The following is a 20,631-nucleotide window of genomic DNA, read 5'->3' as shown; positions in this document are numbered from 1 at the left end:
TTAATATAACACTGTATGTTAACTACACTGGAGTAAAAATTTTTTTAAAAATGTGGTGAAAGAGAACCCTTATACATTTTTGGTGGTAACGTAAATTGTTCCAACCACTATGAAAAACAATATGAAGGGTTCTCAAAAATTAAAAAAAAAAAAAAAGATGTATCACATGATCCAGCAATTCCTCTTCTGGTTATATACCCAAAAAATGAAATCATGATTTCAATGAGATATACTCATTCCCATGTTTATCAGAGCATTAGTCACAACAGCCAAGATATGAAAACAACCTGAATGCCCATCAATGGATAAATGAATTAAAAAAGATGTGGTAAATATACACAATGGAATATTGTTCAGCTATGAGAAACAACAATATCTTCCCATTTGCTATACATAACATGTATGGGTCTTGAGAACATTATGCTAAATCAAGTAAGTCAGATAGAGGTGACAAATACTGTATGACATCACTTATATGTGGAATCTAAAAAAGTCAAACCTGTTTAAAAAAAAAAACAGTAGAATGGTAGCTACCAGGGGATGAGTGGAGGAGAGGGAAAGGAGTGATGCTGTTTAAGAGTATAAACTTGTAGCAAGTATAAATAAGGGGCATCTGGGTGGCTCAGTCGTTAAGCGTCTTGCCTTCTGCTCAGGTCATGATCCCAGAGTCCTGGGATCGAGACCCATCAGGTTCCCTGCTCAGCGGGAAGCCTGCTTCTCCCTCTCCCACTCCCCCTGCTTGTGTTCCCTGTCTCGCTGTGTCTCTCTCTGTCAAATAAATAAAATCTTTTTAAAAAAAAGTAATAAATAAGCCATAGAGATCTAATGCACAGTATAATGAATATAGACAAAAATGTTATACTTTGTATGATAAATTCTGTTACATCAGCAATCATAATACATAAATGTATCAAAGTAATACATCGTATACCTTAAACTTATACAATGTCACATGCCAAATTTACTCAATTAAAAAAATAAAGTAAATTTAAAATTAAAAAGTTGTATTCCTGATGGTAGGCTCAGAGGTCCAGAACAGACCCTATGAACACTGACCGTTTCCGGGTGTATGGGTTAAAATGATAGGCAGGATCTTCAGCTTGGTTCCCTGATATGTGCTGTGAGAGCTATTTTGAAAGTAAAAGTGAGGTAGAAATATTACTCCCCTTCCTTACTAAAATGATAAATCAAAGGGAATGTACATTCCTGGAAAAGTTTCAGAGATTCACTATATCATCAAAACTAAATATACAGTCACACTGTTTATTTCCAGAGACCTATTTATTTTCTCACTGTGGCTAGTTGGTCTTGAGAGACTAACTGAGCACTATATTAAATTCAAACTTATGGTAGAATTTTCTTATTGTTCTTACAGTAGCAGAATATAAAAGTCCTTTATACATGGTCACAAATAGCTAACTATGCTAGCCAATGCTTTTTTCTAGGTTCTAATCACAGGTACAAGAGACTATCTGCCTTTACTGGAAGAGGACAGCAGTATACTTATAGTCCTGCTCAAGAACTAGAACAACTGTCTATCTCAGTGCTATGGTCTCAGTCCAAGAGAATTTAACTGGCTCACTACCACACAATATATCACAATAACAATGATACGATGTAAGGCTTGGAGAAGACATGAAAACTGCCTGAGATGCCTCATTCAAATACATGGATAAGAGGGAGATGAGAGAATATTCTGTTAAATACAGAAACTTGCCATCTAAATCTGATTCATGGAGGTCCACTGGTTTAGAGCATGTCAGGATTGTTTCCAAGAAGAAAAGTCCAACTTGCTGTACTTCACACTATATCTACCATTAATAAAGGTACATAGGTCTAACTTACCAGCTTACTTAATAACATTCTTCTATGATCTATGAGCCAACATTCTTCTGCTAGGTATATATTAGAGAGAAACTCTTGTACGTATGACCAAAGAACAGACATGTCCAAAAATGTGCAATGAATGCTTATAATAACATTCATAGAAAAAAAGAAACAGAATGATCCAATGTCAAAACCAGGAGAAAGACAGAAAAATACCAGTATACACATACAATGAAATGCTATAAAGCATAAAGCATGAATAAACTATTATCAAATTTCATAAATAAGAATAAAACTCTAAAACATGATGTTCAATAGGAGCAAATTACATAACAACATATATGGTATGATTTCATTTATATAAAATTCAAAAACAAACCAATAGATTGTTTGACACATATCTAGGTGGAAAACTCATAAACAGAATTATTACAAAATCAAGATAGTGGTTTATCTCTCAGAGGCTTAGAGAGTGCTGCCATTGAGAAGAGACATAAATAGGGTTCTAAGGTACTGGTATACATCTAATTTTTAACCTGGATGATGGATATATGGTTGCCCATACTATAATTGTGTTTTTAAAATCTGCATACATATTTTATATATGTAGAGAACCTGAAAAGCAGCTAGTGTTGTGTGGGGCATGGGACACAAAAGGTTCTCCAGTAGATTGCTGTGCAAGCTACTCTACCTCTTAGACATGGCAGAATAAATGAAGCTTGAAGTGCTTTTAGCTGTGACATAGAAATAAGCCTTTAGCAGGTCCCCCCCAAAAAGAAGTGGCAGTCTCTAGGGTTTTGGAACAGTGCCATACATCCTTCAGCAGGTAACAGCTGCTAAGAAACAATTCCTGGATTGCTACCAAGCTCTGATGGAGACTGACTACCTGGTCATAAGACTCAGGGACCATCTGGCCAGAGCTACCAGTTATGAATTGGAGGTTATCTAATTCAACAAACCATAAAATTGGGTGTACCATTTTAGCAGTAAAAAAAAAAAAAATGTTTATAGATGGTTCTTTATAACATGCTGACACCAGCTGGAAGTAGACTGCTATCCTCTAAAATACAACCTATAAAGGAAATCCTCCCAGTGGCCAAAGTTTGAGTAGTACATTTTCTTGTGCATTTTACTTAGGAAAAGAGGTAACTTAAGAAAGGCATAATATTAGTTTTCCTGAACTGGATATCGAATCTGCCACCTGGTCAGTTTGGATTATTTATGCCTATAGGTAAACAGGCAACATGGAGAATCACAGTATCGGCTGGGGTAATTGATGTTGGTTATCAAGGACAAAATGATTTGTTAATACATAGTGAAGGCCAAAAGAATTATGGAAAGATGTTAGGGAACTCCTGAGGTAATCTCATTATTATTATGACCAATAATAAAATTTCATGACATTTCTATATAACTTTATAAATAGAAGAATCACCTAGAACCTTCAGGAATAAAGATGTGGGCTACACACTAAAGACAAAGGGCTCATCAAACTATGATGCTTGCTAGGGACAAGATCCAGAATGAATTTTGAAGGAGGTAGTCTTAAATTACAACTACTACAACCAGCTAGAGAACTGAGAATGGTAACCTGAATATATTACATATATATAATATATATCCATGATATATATATATATATATATATATCATTGAAGATCCTGGACTTAGAGAACAGTAGTCCCAGGCTTGGTTGGAAAATATGTGGGTAGTTGCTGGATCCTTTCAAGATTATTTTAATGATAAAGGGCAGAAATCCAACCTGAAATAATGTGAAAATAAGATGGGTGGAGGGAGAGGGAGAGAGAGCAAGAGATTAATGGATTTTTTACTTATTCTAGGAGATAAGAGAAGAATGAGTTCAGTTGAGATTGACTTGAACTCCAATCTTGACTCTGAAGGAGTTGCCACCACCAGTTTGTATTTCTTTTTTCACTCTTAGAATCATAGCTATTTCCTGCTCTGGTTCACATTTTTACAAAATGAAAAGCAAAGCGGTATGGATACTTTACCTTGGGATCATTTTAATCATTCTTAAAGTCAAAAAAATTATCAAGTTTCTTCCAATTACAGAGGAGTAAGATTCACCTAATAATATGTGTCTAGTTCCAAATTCCAGCAACTTTAACAAATCAAACTAGCCTGTCTCTGTTTCTCCTGTCAAATATAGATTGAAAATATATACTTGAAAACTAATGGTACGTAATCAACAGAATTTCTTGCTCCAAGTCTTAAACAGGGGTTATGAATATCAAGTAAAAGCAAAATCATAACTAAAAAGTAAACATTGATGCAAAATAATTTTTGAATTACACCTGGATTTTTTGTTAGTAAAGATGACTCCACACATATTCATAATTTTTATTTATATATACTTTGCAGACAATCTGTGTAGTATCTGCTTTTGAAATAGAATAATTTGGGGCGTCTGGGTGGCTCAGTCGTTAAGCGTCTGCCTTCGGCTCAGGTCATGATCCCAGGGTCCCGGGATCGAGCCCCGCATTGGGCTCCCTGCTCGGAGGAGAGCCTGCTTCTCCCTCTCCCACTCCCCCTGCTTGTGTTCCCTCTCTCGCTGTGTCTCTCTCTGTCAAATAAATAAATAAAATCTTTAAAAAAAAAAAAGAAATAGAATAATTTAAAAAGTTATTTTCAGTTATAATTTCTAATCAGTAGCTATTATCTGTGTTAAAGTTTCCTTTCTTATTCAGTATGTTAAAATACATTTAACTCTAGCATGGGCACAATTTCTATAAAAAATCACAAGTAGTACAAAAACATACTTAATAAAAATCATAAATATTTTGGTACCTTAATATTGTCATATACTGTTCTTCATATTACACTAATTTAGAAAAGAATAGAATAATTTATATGCTCTATTTAATTCAACATAAAAACCTATTTTATGTCATAAATTATTTCATATTTAAAGACATGGCTTTAACTATGCCATAGTTTCACTGAGTTTTCTTAGTTTAATGAAAGAATAGATTACTTAACTGCTTTTGGCTTTTTGCTTTTCAATTCCTTTACTTTGTCCAGAAACAAGACTGCATCTTTGCCCTTTGTTGATATTGCTGTCTAAGCTCATTATCATGTGAATATCTGGTTATTGTTTTATAAATGTTCATTTTTCAGAAGCTTGCTGTTTTTTTCTTTCTCAACAGTCGACATTACACTAGCCACACTCATTATCATCATGTGGCAGTACTGCTCTTCCTCTGCCTTTGCTGCTTTAAAAATTAATGCACTGTTATTTTCTGAATACTGCATAAGCTGCTTATGAGTACATTATGCTATCAAGCAAGCACATGCAGAAAAGCTTCCTAAACTGATATTCTTTCAATGAAAATACAGCTGGTTCTGCTTCAAAGGCACATCTTTTCACCTGCAAATGGACTTGCTCCTACACTTATTCCTCAATTCATTGTCTTTTATTTGTGTCTGGAAATTTTTAATTGCCTTTAATTAGAAAAAAGTAAATTCAGTGCTTTAATCTTGCAAATACATTCAATCATAATTCTGTCTGGGATGAATACCAAGTTCTATTCACTGTCTGATCTCTATAACAAAGATATATAATTTATTGTCCATTTATAGAGACCACACCAATTAAGATACAATAGAAAAGCAAAGAGATAAGAGTCAAAATATTTGAAAAGAAAAATTTGCAATCTAAATTTAATTACTCAAACGAATTATTGGAAGATGAGTTATTTACAGCATGCCAAAAATACTGACAAATAATAATATTTGTTAATCAAAGTAAAGACTTATATTTCCTTCAACATTTTTAGAATAATTTCTCATCAACTGTTTTAAATCCTCCCCTCTTCTTCGAAAAGCAAAACACTATTTGAAATCTTACTTTTCTCATCTTACCATATGATTACCATATGGTATTACCATACCATATTACTTGTATTACATAGAAAAGAGCAATATAATTTGGCATATAAAGTAATTTCCCTGCCATATGAACACAAATTTTAGTTACTATATTATAAACTACAAATAACTGTGGAAAACTCATTACAAAAGCAAGGGTCTATAGTCTTTCCTATGGAATCCTATAGCAAACTCCAGTAACTATGTCAATAAACATGATCAGCATTTTGATAGCAACAAGATGAATAAAATCAGAAACAGCATTATCACAGGCAAAAAAATAATTTAAACGTTAATCAAGTAGATTAAAAACTTATCACAAAACCAGAAACACTATAAAATACAGATAAAGAATACAGATCCAGGGGATTATCACTGGTATAGTACATTTTTGTATTTAGCCAGTCATACAAAATGATGTAAAATTTACAAAAAGTATTTTTCTCAAAATTATTTATGGATATTTGAACTAAGGAGAGGAAATAGGTAAATTAATCCTTAAAAATATAAACTCATGCAAACTTTAAAAATTGTGTTATAAAGGCAACTCAAACCCATTTTTTAAATACTTGGACAAAACAGCTTGATATTAATCATACACTGCAGAGAACCCACCATCACTTAATATCACATTAAGTACTAAGAAACAAGTACCATGCTTTGGCTTGCTAGAAATACAAACCAACAAGTTATTTATGAGATATAAACTAATTTCTCAGAAAATCATATTAAAAATGCTGACCAAGCAACAACTTAGATATGGAGAGAAATGTAGTTAAATAGAAGATATCATAAAGCATATCAAACTTTAGTTTGCACCTAGCCAAAACAAACAAGCAAGCAAATAATTTTTTAAGTAACTGCTATGTGTAATGTATCCTTGGGGATACAAAGATAAAAAATCAATAGAAAACATCAAAAAAGTATCACAGGGAAGATAAAACACAAACTTGCAGAAAAATTAAGTAACAGCATATTTCAGTAAGTTTTCAAGTTAAAGATACTCATTTCAAGAGATATAATAGAACACTTAAGACTAATATGAACAAAAAAAAAGAAAAAAAAACAAAGACTAATATGAACAGAGTAGATTAAACAAAGACTATAAAGAATTTACCTTAGAATTAAGGAGATTTTTTTATTGAATATTTATAAGTACCTTCTGTCATTAGAGGTGATCATCAGGGATGCAAAATAAAATTAGATAAAGCTTCATCTTCAAGAATGTTTAAATCCCAGTAGGTACAAATAATATATATATATATATACTTGAAACAAGGAAGGAAGTGGTATATGCTATCAGCCAATAAAATGCTCAAAAGACCCAGTTCTGAAAATATTGTAGACAGAACTGAGGTGGACACTTCTTTGATATAAACACATAGAAACAGTAGTAAAAACCCCATCCTATGAAGCTATAAATATTGAATGTATACATATTTACATATACATACAAACATACATGATAATAAAAGGAAAAATGGAAATGTTCAAATGGCAGGAACAAAGATAAAACTCAAAGCAAAACAGCTAGTTCTAGCTGATATCCTAATAGCCTTGGGTGCGGAGGTGGGGGGTGGTACATCTAAAACCAGGGCCTGGTTGTAGATGTCAAGAGGATTTCACATTGGTTTTTAAGGCCCAGGCATGGGCAGCGCTGCCCTGAGAAAGGAGATAAAACTGAAACATATGGATAAAATTGAGATCCTCAAAGGACTGACCAAACCATACAAAAAAGACACCGTACTTATTTGGAGAAATAGCAAGGAATGTTTCTACTTCCTCTAAGTTCTGGGTGTGGAGAAAAGATGTGTCACCTGTGAGAAATATAAATCTTAAGCTGTCAGACCTAAAAAGAAGGTGTGAGGTCCAAATTGCAAGAATCTTTGGCCAAGAAATAAGTCTAGAATAATGGTCAAAAAGTCCCTACTGTCAGGAAGTACATTAAACACTGTTCTGTAAGAATATCTCACAATTCAGACTGCTTGAACTCCCTACAGAGGGAGAAAACAGAAATAAAAACAAATGACCCTCTGTTGAAGATGAATACACACACACACACACACACACGGAGGGGGGAATAAACCATAAAAGGACGGAAAAAAAGAAAGAAAGAAAGAAAAAGAAAATAGCATGAGGTACAATAAACCAATATAACAAATGGGAAAGCTGGTACCATAAGAAGGAATAGTGGAAGAATCTGAAAGAATATATAAAATTGGTTATATAAAATAATTAAAGAGGAAAAAAACAGAACAAAAAAGAATGATTTTTAAAGTGATTAAATTGATCTTTTACACATGACAAAAGGTCATTGAAATTATATATCCATGGATGCAAGTTAAACATAGTAGTAAATAAATGATTGAGAAAGAAAAAGAATTTGTAAATTTTAATCAAAAGGAAGATAAGTTGGAGAAATAACAAACCCACATACAATAGAAATTTATTTTTTTAAAGATTTTATTTATTTATTTATCAGATAGAGAGAGAGAGAGAACACGCACAAGCAAGGGGAGCTACAGGCAGAGGGAGAAGCAGGCTCCCCACTGAGCAAAGAGCCCAATGTGGGACTCAATCCCAGGACCTTAGGATCATGACCTGAGCCAAAAGCAGACACTTAACCAACTAAGCTACCCAGGCTTCCCAGCAATAGAAATTTAAAGAGAGAAAATATATAACTATGATTTTAAGAGATACAAATGTTGTAATATGAAGACCCAATTTATATATAATAGTAAATCTAGAAGGAGAAATTAAAGAGAAACCCATTATTCAAAAGACAAAGAAAATCAGATATTGATGTCCTTCCAGGACTTAAGAAAGACAAGAATCTTTAGGATGAAGGAGCACACCAAATTTCAAGTATTTTTTTTCTTTTTACTAAATAAAAATAAGCATTTGCATTAAATTAAAGCTGAAAAACAGTTAAGATAAAAGGAAAAATTTTAAAAACAGGAATGACAATTAAGAGAAGTGACAATTATATTATTAGAAGATGTCTCATCAGAAACACCAGAAACAGGAAATGAATAAAACAGTATTTTCAAATAATATCGACCTAAAATTATGTACCCAGCTACACTATAATTCAAGTATAAGTACAACATAACAATACTGTTTTATAAACAGAGACCAAGAAATTTTCCCACTAATAGATATTTGCATGAAGGCAAAAGTAACAAGGGAACTTCACCAGAAGGCAGATGTGAAATATAAAAAGTAAAAACAGCAAATATGGAGTTAGATCTAAGTAATTACTGGTGACTGAAACTAAAAAAATAATAGCTATAATAATTGAGTTTGTGCTGTTAAAAACAAGAGAAAATAAAGTAATATACACAATAACATGAGCAACATGAAAGAGTAATCATATAGAGAGTTAAACATCTTTATATTGTTTTGGATAAATAAAGATATTAATAGACTTTAGATTTCATTAAGTCAAATATATCACAAATAAAATTTGAGGAATTCAAGAAGAGGAAGAAAATGAAGAGGAAGAAGAGGAAAAGGAAGAAGGAGGAGGAGGAAAGGGAGACGAAGGGGGGGAGTAGGAGAAGAAGGGAAGGCAGGAAGACAGAGAGAGAGACATCTCAGTTAATATTAATAAAGAGAAAAGATAAAGTTAAATAACATCAACTAAAAACAGAAATATAGTTATATTTTAAAAATACTAAAAAAATTTACACACAACTTTATGAATACATTTGAAATTTTTTCATTCAACTTCATCACTGAATATGTTACCTAGAGTGGCTAAAAAATATAGATCTATTAAGTGATAAAAAATAAGAGAGAAAATCATTAAAGATCCACTCAAATAAAAAGCACCAGACAGGGGTTTGCTAGGGACTTTTAGAAACATTCTAGAAAGTGGTATTTCCAAATTTGTATAACCTATCTAAGAGTATATAAAAGGGTATATCTCTAATTCATTATAGAAATCTTGTATGACAGTCAAACTAAAACTGAACAAAGATGGTAAGAGAATGGAGAGACATATGCCAACTTCATTCATAAAAGTTAATGTATAAAAAGTCATAAAATACCAGTAAACTGAAATCAACTGTGTATTTTTAAGAAATGAAAACAAAGTAAGATTTATGTCAGCAATGAAAAGATAGTCTAGAAAATCTATTAATATAATTTGACAAATAATATTCTTCTGATAGAAAAAATCTTCAATAAAATTCAACAAACTACATTACTTTAAAAAAGGAAAAAAAATCTCATGATAAACTAAGAACAAAGGGGAATTTCCTTAGCTCAACAACAAGTATGTACCAAAAACCTAGAACTAACATCACACATAATGGCAAAATGATTGAAGCATTTTCTTTAAAGTTAGGAATAGAATATGAATATCTCTATTTCCAATTGAAAAACACAACATAACAAGATACAAAAGATTAAATGCAAGAATTAAAAATTTTTATAAGTATACCTATTAGAAAACTATATAGAAAATCAAAGAGAAATTACAAATTATTACAACTAATAAGAAAATGTACTCATGTTGCTTAACATAAAATTAATAATTAAAATTCAGTAGCATGTTTATATAGCAGCAACAACCAATTACAAAATATAATTTTACAAGATCTAGTCACAATAATAGCAAAAATTGAAGTATCATTTCTGTTTAACTCAGAAAATTCAACAACTTAATAAAGAAAATAATGAAAATTTATCCAATTTACCACCTATATGTTATTGATACAAATTTCATATATAAAGACATAAATTCTTCCCAAAGTAATCTATAAATCCACTATAATTCCAAGATGACTACCAATGGCCTTTTTTCATGACTATATAAAGTTAATTTTAAAATTCACAAAGAGGATAAAGGACCAAAAATAATTGAGTCAAGTTTTAAAAACAACGAGGGGAGAGGATTTGTTCTACCATTTGTCAAGACATATTATAAAGCTGTAGTAATTAAAAAAGTAAAGTATTAGGCGCCTAGGTGGCTCAGTTGGTTAAGCGGCTGCCTTCGGCTCAGGTCATGATCCTGGAGTCCCTGGATCGAGTCCCGCATCGGGCTCCCTGCTTGGCGGGGAGTCTGCTTCTCCCTCTGACCCTCCCCGCTCTCATGTGCTTTCTCTCTCATTCTCTCTCTCCCAAATAAAGAAATAAAATCTTTAAAAAAAAAATAAAAAAATAAAAATAAAAATAAAAAAGTAAAGTATTACCAAAGCAATAAGCAAGTTTAATAATGGAATAAGTAACAGAGGATTATTATCAATATAGATAAAGAACTCAATACAGTGAGAGAAAAACAACTCAATAGATTTCATTCAACTTTATCACAAAATGTGTTAACCCAAATTCATTCCAGAAACTATAGATATATTAACAGATAAAAAAGAAAGAAAGAAAGAGCAGTTAAATGTCCACTCACTAAAAAAAGGAAAGATATATGAGCAGCAATACATTCACAAAAGAGAAATCAAAAGATCAATAAATATATGAGATGTTTAACCTTAGTAAGCAACACAATGAAAACTAAAATAAGAATGAATACAATTTCATGTACATGAGATTAGCAAAAATTTAAGTCTAATGGTAACAAAAAGATATGGAGAAATAGACAACACTTTGCTTATAGGACTATAGAATAGTATGACCATTTTGGAGAACAATTTAGCAGTTAAAAATGCACACATCCTATTACACAGCAACAAAATTTCTGGTATTTCCCAAAAGGAGAGAAGAGGAAGAAAACTGGAGTAATATTTTGAGGAAACAATGGCTAAGAATTTTCTAGAACATATTAAAGAAACGAATCTACAGTAACATATACCATTACAATAACAATACCTCAAGTAGTATAAATTAAGTCAAATCTATACCTAAACTCATCATAGTGAAACTACAGAAATCCAAAGACACAAAATTTTAAAAGGAGGTACAAAAGAAAAGATTATCTTTAAAGAAGCAACATTTAGATTGACTTCCCAGTGACAAAAAATCATAGCCAAAATGCAGTGGAGAAATATTTTCATGTGTTGAAAGAACACACAATGAAATAAAAACAAAAACCTGCCAATTGAGAATTCTATAACCAGAGAAGACATATTTCAAAAATAATGGTATGTCCCCATAACCAGCAAAGAAATTGGATCAGTCATAAAAAAATCTCCCAACAAACAAAAGTCCAGGGCCAGATGACTTTCCAGGGAAATTCTAGCAAACATTGAAAGAAGAATTAATATTCTTCTCAAACTGTTCCAAAAAACAGAAATGGAAGGAAAACTTCCAAACTCATTCTACGAGGCCAGCATTACCTTGATCCCAAAACCAGACAAAGACCCCACAAAAAAGGAGAATTACAGGCCAATATGCATGATGAACATGGATGCAAAAAGTCTCAACAAGATACTAGCAAATTGAATCCAACAGTACATTAAAGGAATCATTCACCAAGATCAAGTGGGATTTATTCCTCGGCTGCAAGGAAGGTTCAGTGTCCACAAATCAGTGTGATACACCACATTAATAAGAGAAAAGATAAGAACCATATAATCTTCTCAATAAATGCAGAAAAAGCATTTGACAAAGTGCAGTATCCATTCTTGATTAAAAAAAAAAAAAAACCTCTCCATAAAGTAGATATAGAGGGAACATACCTAAACAACATAAAGGCCATATACAAAAGACCCACAGCAAACATCATCCTCAATGGGGAAAAAATGAGAGCTTTTCCTCTACAGTCAGGAACAAGAAAGGGATGTCCACTCTCACCATTGTTATTTAGCATAGCACTGGAAGTCCTAGCTTCAGCAATCAGACTGCAAAAAGAAATAAAAGGCATCCAAATAGGCAAAGGAGAGTCAAACTTTCACTATTTGCAGACAACATGATATTCTATGTAGAAAACCGGGAAGATTCCACCAAAAAATTGCTAGAACTGACACACAAATTCAAGAATGTCACAGGATACAAAATAATCTGTTGCATTTCTATACACCAATAATGAAGCAACAGAAAGAGAAAACAAGGAATTGAGCCCCTTTACAATTGCACCAAAACCCAGAAGATATCTAGGAATAAACCTAACCAAAGAGGTAAAAGATCTGTACTCTGAAAACTATAGAACACTATGAAAGTAATTGAAGAGGATACAAAGAAATAAAAAAAAATTCCATGCTCATGGATTAGAAGAACAAATATTGTTGAAATGTTTATACTACCTAAAGCAATCTAAACATCTAATGCAATCCCTATCAAAACACCACCAGCATTTTTCGCAGAGCTAGAACAACAATCCTACAATTTGTATGAAACCACAAGAGACCCAAACAGCCAAAGCAATCTTGAAGCATGACAATTTGAGACTTCAAGCTATATTACAAGACAGTATGGTACTGTCACAAAAACAGACACATAGATCAGTGGAACAGAACAGAAAACCCAAAAATGGACCCATAACTATATGGTCAACTAATCTTTAACAAAGCAGGAAAAAATATCCAGTGGAAAAAAAAAAGACAGTCTCTTCAACAAATGGTAGTGGGGAAACTGGACAGTAATATGCAGAAGAATGAAACTGGACTACTTTCTTATACCATACACAAAAATAAATTCAAAATGGATGAAAAGACCTAAACCATCAAAATCCTAGAGAAGAACACAGGCAGCAACCTCTTTGACATTGGCTGTAGCAACTTCTTACTAGACACGTCTCTGGAGACAAGGGGAAGAAAAGCAAAACTGAACTATTAGGACTTAATCTAGATAAAAAGCTTCTGCACAGAGAAGGAAGCAATCAACAAAACTAAGAGGCAACCTATGGAATGGGAGAATTTGATATGCAAATGACATGTCAGCTAAAGGGTTAGTACCTAAAATCTATAAAGAACTTATCAAACTCAACACCCAAATAATAAATAATCCAGTTAAGAAATGGGCAGAGACATGAATAGACATTTTTCCAAAGGAAATTCCATTTCCATTATGTACACACACACACACACACACACACGATGGAATATTACTCACTCAGAAATCTTGCCATTTGTAATGATGTGGATAGAGCTAGAGGGTATTATGCTAAGCAAAATAAGTCAATCAGAGAAAGACAAATACCATATGATTTCACTGATGTTGGAATTTAAAAAACAAAATGAGAGGGGGGGAAACCAAGAAACAAGACTCAACTATAGAGAACAAACATGGTTACCAGCAAGAAGTGGGTGGGGGGATGGGTTAAATAGGTGATGGGAGTTAATGAGTACACTTGCTGTGATGAGCACTGGGCATTGCATGGGAAGTATTAAATCACTAAATTGTACACCTAAAACTAATATTACAATGTATGTTAACTAACTGGAATTTCAATAAAAACTTTTAAAAATGGTAGGTTAATATCATAAAAGAAAGAAACAGAACTTGCCACAAGTAGACATACACTCTAAGAAATTCTAAAAAATGTTCATCGGGCACAAAGAACATGATTTCAGATTTAAGGTCTGGGATGTAAATGAGAATTAAGAGCAGGGTAAGTGGTAAATATGTATACAATTGTATGAGCTTTGACTGAAAAAACTATAATAATAATGTCTTAGTTTTAAAAAATAGAGAATTAAGAAATGGAAGCATCATAATTTGGTCTTTCTAAATTAGGAGCAGAGAGAGGTACCTCAGACTCTCCTGACAGCCAAAGTGCTATTTATACTGTCAATTCCATGAACTCAAATATTGTGGCCTAATTATCTTTGCATCTGCCAGTACCTAATATAGTCTTCAACTCCAAAAAAGTAGTATAGTGAAGGGATTATGTGGTCAATTTCTTGGAATTGAGTCCTGGATCTACCTCCTACCAATTGTGGAACCTTGGGAAAATTCTTTAACCCATCTGTGCCAAGTCTTCCTGATCTATATAATGGAGTTATATAATAGTAGTTGCTTTTTTACAGGACTACTGTGAAGATAAAATAAGATATGCCTGGCACAAGATGCTTAATAATTGTTATCAACTTTTATTACATAAGAAAATAGAGATTTACAAGTAAATTAGTTATATTTTTATAATGGTTTACCTAATACATATAAATATTATTTGGCCTGATATACTTAATAACATATACTTAAAAATATCTTAATTATGTCAAAGCAGTTTTTAAAATTCTCTTCCAATCTTGAAATAATTTATCTCTAGAATAATACATGTAATATTAGGCAATCTTACTCTCTATTTTTACAATATTATATCTGAAGAAATGAAAAGACCCAAACCAACTTATTTCCCCTTTAAGCCAGCAATGTTTCAGAATATTGTTTTTCTTAGGTACATTGCCTTGAAATCGAGAAGGTATTTCATCTTCACTACACATTTCAAGATCATGCTATAGTAATCAAAACAGTGTCCATTTAATGTGAGGATTCTGTATCTACAAGGTGTTTTCAGTCACAGCATCTGCCCATTTGATTCTTACCTGAGCAAAGAATATTGTAAAGAAAGCTTTTATTAAAAGCCATTAATCATTGTCATTTAGTACATAATTGAAAAGGCAAAACTTTTACCAGAAGATAAATATTAAACAGTGATATTAAAATCATTATTCAAGGGCGCTTGGGTGGCTCAGTTGGTTAAGTGACTGCCTTCGGCTCAGGTCATGATCCTGGAGTCCCAGGATCAAGTCCTGCATTGGGCTCCCTGCTCAGCGGGGAATCTGCTTCTCCCTCTGGCCCTCCCCCCTCTCATGTGCTCTCTCTCTCTCTCTCAAATAAATAAATAAAATCTTTAAAAAAAAAATCATTATTCAAAACACGGCACTGGTATTGCCAAACAAATATAGTTACTGACTGACCATACAAAAATTATATAAATAAGTGAGATTTCATAACAAGAGGACACTGCACATATGTAATACCACTATTCCTTGTGAATGTTTATTAACTAGCAATTAAATTAGCTTATCAATAACTTTAATAGTAAAAAAACCCACTACGATACTCATTTTATTTGCTATTTATATTTCTTTTTTTTTTACCACCAATACTGACGTATCTCTTCAAGATAATTATGGCTGATTTATTCCCTCCTCACATTTTTTATCAAATCTGGGAAACATCTGCATAGGACTCCATTTAAGGGAGACAGTGCCAGTGATAGATCTATCATCATTAGTATGAGCTCAGGCTTGTGGTACTTTCTAACTCTGATACGGAAAATCAGATAATGCTTCCTTGAGAAAATCCTTGAATTAGTTAATATCTTAATTAATTAGTTTGTATTAATTAACTAGTCAGTATCTTTTCTATTTCATTTCTCTGTCTTTACAAAAACCTACATATATCATAATATTCTATAGTATATGCATAAGAACCTTAAGACTGCAGTGCATTATCCTTAAAAGTAGTGAACAAAGTATATCATCATTCTTTTAATATATTGTTTTAGATTATGATTACTGTATTTGCAAAGTACACACAGGGGCGCCTGGGTGGCTCCGTCGTTAAGCGTCTGCCTTCGGCTCAGGTCATGATCCCAGGGTCCTGGGATCGAGTCCCACATTGGGCTCCCTGCTCGGCGGGAAGCCTGCTTCTCCCTCTCCTGCTCCCCCTGCTTGTGTTCCTGCTCTCGCTATCTCTCTCTCTGTCAAATAAATAAATAAAATCTTTAAAAAAAAAAAAAGTACACACAGGATAACTCATATCCATGCAACACTGTAGTTTACAAACTGGTCTGACACTTCTCATGACTCTCCAAAGAACCTTCTGAGACAGGTGGATCTTGTGGAGCTAATATTTTCAAGAGGAAGTAAAACAGGAAAGAGAACTTTGTATAGGAATATAATGCATATCACAGCACCCTCTGAACAATTTAGTATAAGAACAGGGATGAGGCCTCACAATTATATTACTTTGTCTCACCCTTCCTTGGCTCTAATAAATATGAATAGAACTAAATAAAAGAAAGATATGCCATGTTTGTAATACAGAAGACTTTAGATTTTAATGCCTATTCTCCAAAATTGATTATTAGATAAAAATTTCAATAACAAACTTTGCAGGGCTTTTTTTTTTTTTTTAGAAAAAATTCATCCATGGTGATAGAAATCAGAACAGTGGTTGCATATGGAGGTGGGTAGAGACTGACTGGAAGCAGATATGAAGAATTACCTGAGAAAATGTAAATGTTTCTATTTTGATTGGCGTTTCTGGTTACACAGGTATGTACGCTTGTCAAAATTCTAAGAATTGTATATTTAAGAGTTGAATTGTGAATTGATCCCTGATATGGCTCTTCTTTATGTGGTTAGCATATCCTATTTGATCAGAGACTTTAATCTGATAAGTCAGTCCTGTTTAAACACATAAACAACAACCCACACTATTTATTCATTAGGTATCCTGTAAGTGAAGGAAGGTGGAATATACCAAAAAAATATCAAACATCATAAACCATCCCTCAGGAAATTTAATCAGTTAGAAATACTTTTTTTTAATTTGCTTTTATCTGACTACCAGTTAGATGAGTTAGATCATTTTATAAGGCTCTTTTGATTTCATTTTTTTATTGTAATAGTTGTTTGTTTTGTATTTATTTTGTTTATTCAGAGTTCCTCTTTCATGAATTGCCTCTTTATGTTTTGTACCTATTTTACTATTGGGTTTCCAGACTACCTTATTTATTTACAGCAGGACTTTATTTTTCTACATATAAATCTTTAATTGGTTATATACATTGTAAATATTCTTTTCATTTTGCATCTCTTTTGTTTTACAGAAATACCTTTATGGAGTGCACCTTATATATCACATTTATAAAATAGGTATATACTCTTTTGGTATCAATAATTTCTACTTTTTTTTCTGATTTCTATTGTAACTTCTCTGTTTATCCTTCAGTGTTTTAGAAGAGGTTTTTTATTAATTGTTATTTTTTTATTTCCAAAGAAGTGGGAATGGGTGGGAATGAGTAGGAACATGTAAAAAGAGAGGGTACAGGATGGGAAAGGGTAAGTTAACTTTTTTGCTTCTAACCAATTTCTAATTTACTAAACTTTGTTCAAAGTTGTAGTTCTAGGATACGGATTCTTTAAAACTGGGGGGACTTGGTTTGTAACTTTGTATGTGGGTAATTTTTTATAAATACTCCATGTACCCTTGAAAAAAATGGGTAGAAAATCCTGTACTTAGAGCATAGTATAAAATAGGTAAGTTTCCTGTTATTTTTGTATGTTGACTAGTGGACTTTTCTCTAGTCCACCATTTTATTAAAGTAAAATTTTAAAGAAGAATTTCAGGCTTATCAATTATTGTCATTGAGTCAACAAAATTAAAAGTTTTTACATGGATAAAAATAAATGATTTAATAGATGATAACACTAAAAATATTCACCATATAAATGCATCTAGCCTTAAGAAAAATAATAAAATGTATTTTTGCTTTTATTAAATTCATAAAAATTATAAGAGCTTTGAAAATCACAAGTACACAATGTGTATTTCTCCATTGGTAAGTAGGCTACACTTATTTTTTGCTCTTTAAAAATATATAGTCCTTCGTTACTCATATTCTGTGTATTATATGTATTAAGGAAAAGTTATTTTCTTAATATCACACATAATTGCCTTTTTCTTTATCTTAATTCACAGGAATGTATCAAAGGGAATTCATTGCTTACCAATTTGCTTTCTGTACTGATCAACAGGAAGTTTTATAGTGGAGGCATCTTTTCTACCCATCTTTGATCTCCAAAATGCCTGCTGCAAAGAAAGAAAATAATTATGATGAAGTCCTAAAACATCAAAAGGACTATCTACAAACTTCAGGAATAATTTATTCCATAAAATTCATTTTTAAAGCAATGGGTAAAAATGTCTTTGACTTATTCCCATTAGATATCAGTAAAGAACACAAAATTCTCTCAAATAAATTATCAAGGATACAACTGCTGGTAATTAAATTTCCCAATTATTTGTTCTTGGTAACATTCATCTTATCAAGTACTATCAATACTCAAATCAAACTGTTAGTATTATCTGTAAATGTGAAAATCATGTACCATTTATTCAGATGGGTTGGAGTTGTAGGCATGCTCTTGGCAGTATGTTTCTTTCCAATTACCTATTCTGTTACACAAAAAGGCTAAAGTTTGATTCTCAGATACATTGAATCTTGTTTTAAAAAGCATGACATAGGTAACAAAAGTGCATAAATTAGAGTTCTAGTTCTGTCTCTTCTTCTGTAAACAATATAAATTACTACCATTTACTAATATTCTCATGCTTACTACATTATATGCACTATTTGATTTAATCCACAACACATCTTTCAAATCTTATTATTTTTATTGAATTTAAATATGTGGCAGACATATGTGGAACTTAAGAAACAAAACAAACAAGCAAAGGGAAAAAAGGACAGGACAGAGAGGCAAACCAAGAAACAGACTGAACTATAGAGAACCCACTGATGGTTCCCAGAGGGGAGGTGGGTGAGGGGATGGGTGAAATATGTGAGGGGGATTACAGAGGGCACTTGTGATGAGCACAGGGTGTTGTATGGAAGGGCTGAATTACTGTATTGTTCACCTGAAACTAATATTACACTGCCAACGAACTGAAATTTAAATAAAAACTAAAAAAATATATGTGGCAGAGATTGCACGGTCACATGGAACTAAGCAGAAATAGTAAGAAGGGTATAAAATCTGAGGGAATTATATTTACAAGGAAATCAACTTTGTCTAAAAAAGTATGTGAATGAAAACCAATCCTTGGACCTCTAAACTTAAACCGGCAGATTGCAGCCCCCAAGGAAGGCAAAATCTGTAGATTTGGAACATCCACTTCATATGTGACCAGAAAGGAGAACCATCCAGAAGGGAGGGCCATAAAGAACAACGGACAAGGGAACTTCTCTAAAAAACCATAATTAGACTCCAAGGAAGAAACGTCTGTTAGTACAATGGGCATTCTCAGTGGCCTCACGAACAGCAGGTTTTCTTATCATGCTGGATCAGTGCTTCCTGTATGTTTCCCATTCTTCCCATCCTTCCTTTCTAAATGGGACTGATTACAGAAGATATGAAGCAGTTACCTTCTGCTTCACCATTAGGAAAATTTTATAGTCTGTAAACTTCAAGGAAGCATATTCCAACCTAAGAGGGAGCACTATGCTCTGGCTTGAGATCCTTGGCTTTGTCCTGGATGCAGTAAGCGGGGAACTTTAGGATTTTCCTACTAAAGAGTCAGGAAAAAGGATATGCATGGCTATATCATGACCAGAAAGGTGAACTATAGGAAAAATTGCTGGCTGCTTACTAAAATACATGTTCTCCTTTGTTTTGTTTTGTTTTGTTTTGTTTCCTGAGCTCACCTGACAACTTTTCCAGCCTCCTTCTATATTAGCTGTGGGCATGTGATTGAGTTTCAGCCACCAGAATATGAATAAATTAGTGTTTGCTACTTCTAGAACTAACCTATAAAAACTTTCCATATGTACTCATTCATGTGGCTAAAATGGAAATGGCCCCCAGAGTGATGCTGGAAATAATGTGATGAGGATGGCAGAGCCTGTGACTTCCTGGATCCTGAAGGACTACACAAAGGAAACCTACTCAACCAACTTGTTTTTCTCTTTCACACTGCTGTGAGAACAAGAATTAACTTGTAGCATCTGAGCCTCTATACACTTTATATTTGTTTGTTACAGTAGGTAGTACCACCCTAACTAAAACAAGTATGTATAGATGTCTCCATATAAATTATTAAACTGTAATTTTCCTAAAGAAAAATATTAAGGTTCTCAAATGCCAAATGTCTTTGAAATCTGTTCAGATCAAACTGTATTGTTTATTTATACATATGGTCACGCAGAGCAATCCTAACAATGATACCACCCAACACTGTAAAAGGCATCCCCAAATTAATAATTACTACTTATGTGTAAGAAAA

General features: G+C 32.8%; 1 protein-coding gene across 19 annotated transcripts in view; it reads right to left on the bottom strand.

Moving 5' to 3' along the window:
* TRIQK (triple QxxK/R motif containing) overlaps positions 1 to 20,631 on the bottom strand; it is a 94,085-nt gene that overhangs the window by 31,407 nt on the left and 42,047 nt on the right. For 17 of the 19 annotated variants that reach the window (XR_008507662.2, XR_010410603.1, XR_010410593.1 and 14 more), the window contains one exon: positions 18,357 to 18,438. Coding sequence is in view for 3 of the 19 variants with exons in the window: in XM_064588135.1 (XP_064444205.1) it covers positions 18,357 to 18,438 (82 nt within the window). In the remaining 16 variants the exon portion in view is untranslated. The remainder of the gene's footprint in view (positions 1 to 18,356; positions 18,439 to 20,631) is intronic. The other 2 variants (XR_010410601.1, XR_010410602.1) reach the window with 1 other exon arrangement.

This window comes from Mirounga angustirostris, unplaced genomic scaffold (genome assembly GCF_029215605.1).
Source record: "Mirounga angustirostris isolate CCGP_5_RB_7025 unplaced genomic scaffold, mMirAng1.0.hap1 SCAF_4, whole genome shotgun sequence".
Taxonomy (NCBI): Eukaryota; Metazoa; Chordata; class Mammalia; order Carnivora; family Phocidae; genus Mirounga; species Mirounga angustirostris.
This window is presented reverse-complemented; position numbering and strand designations above follow the sequence as displayed.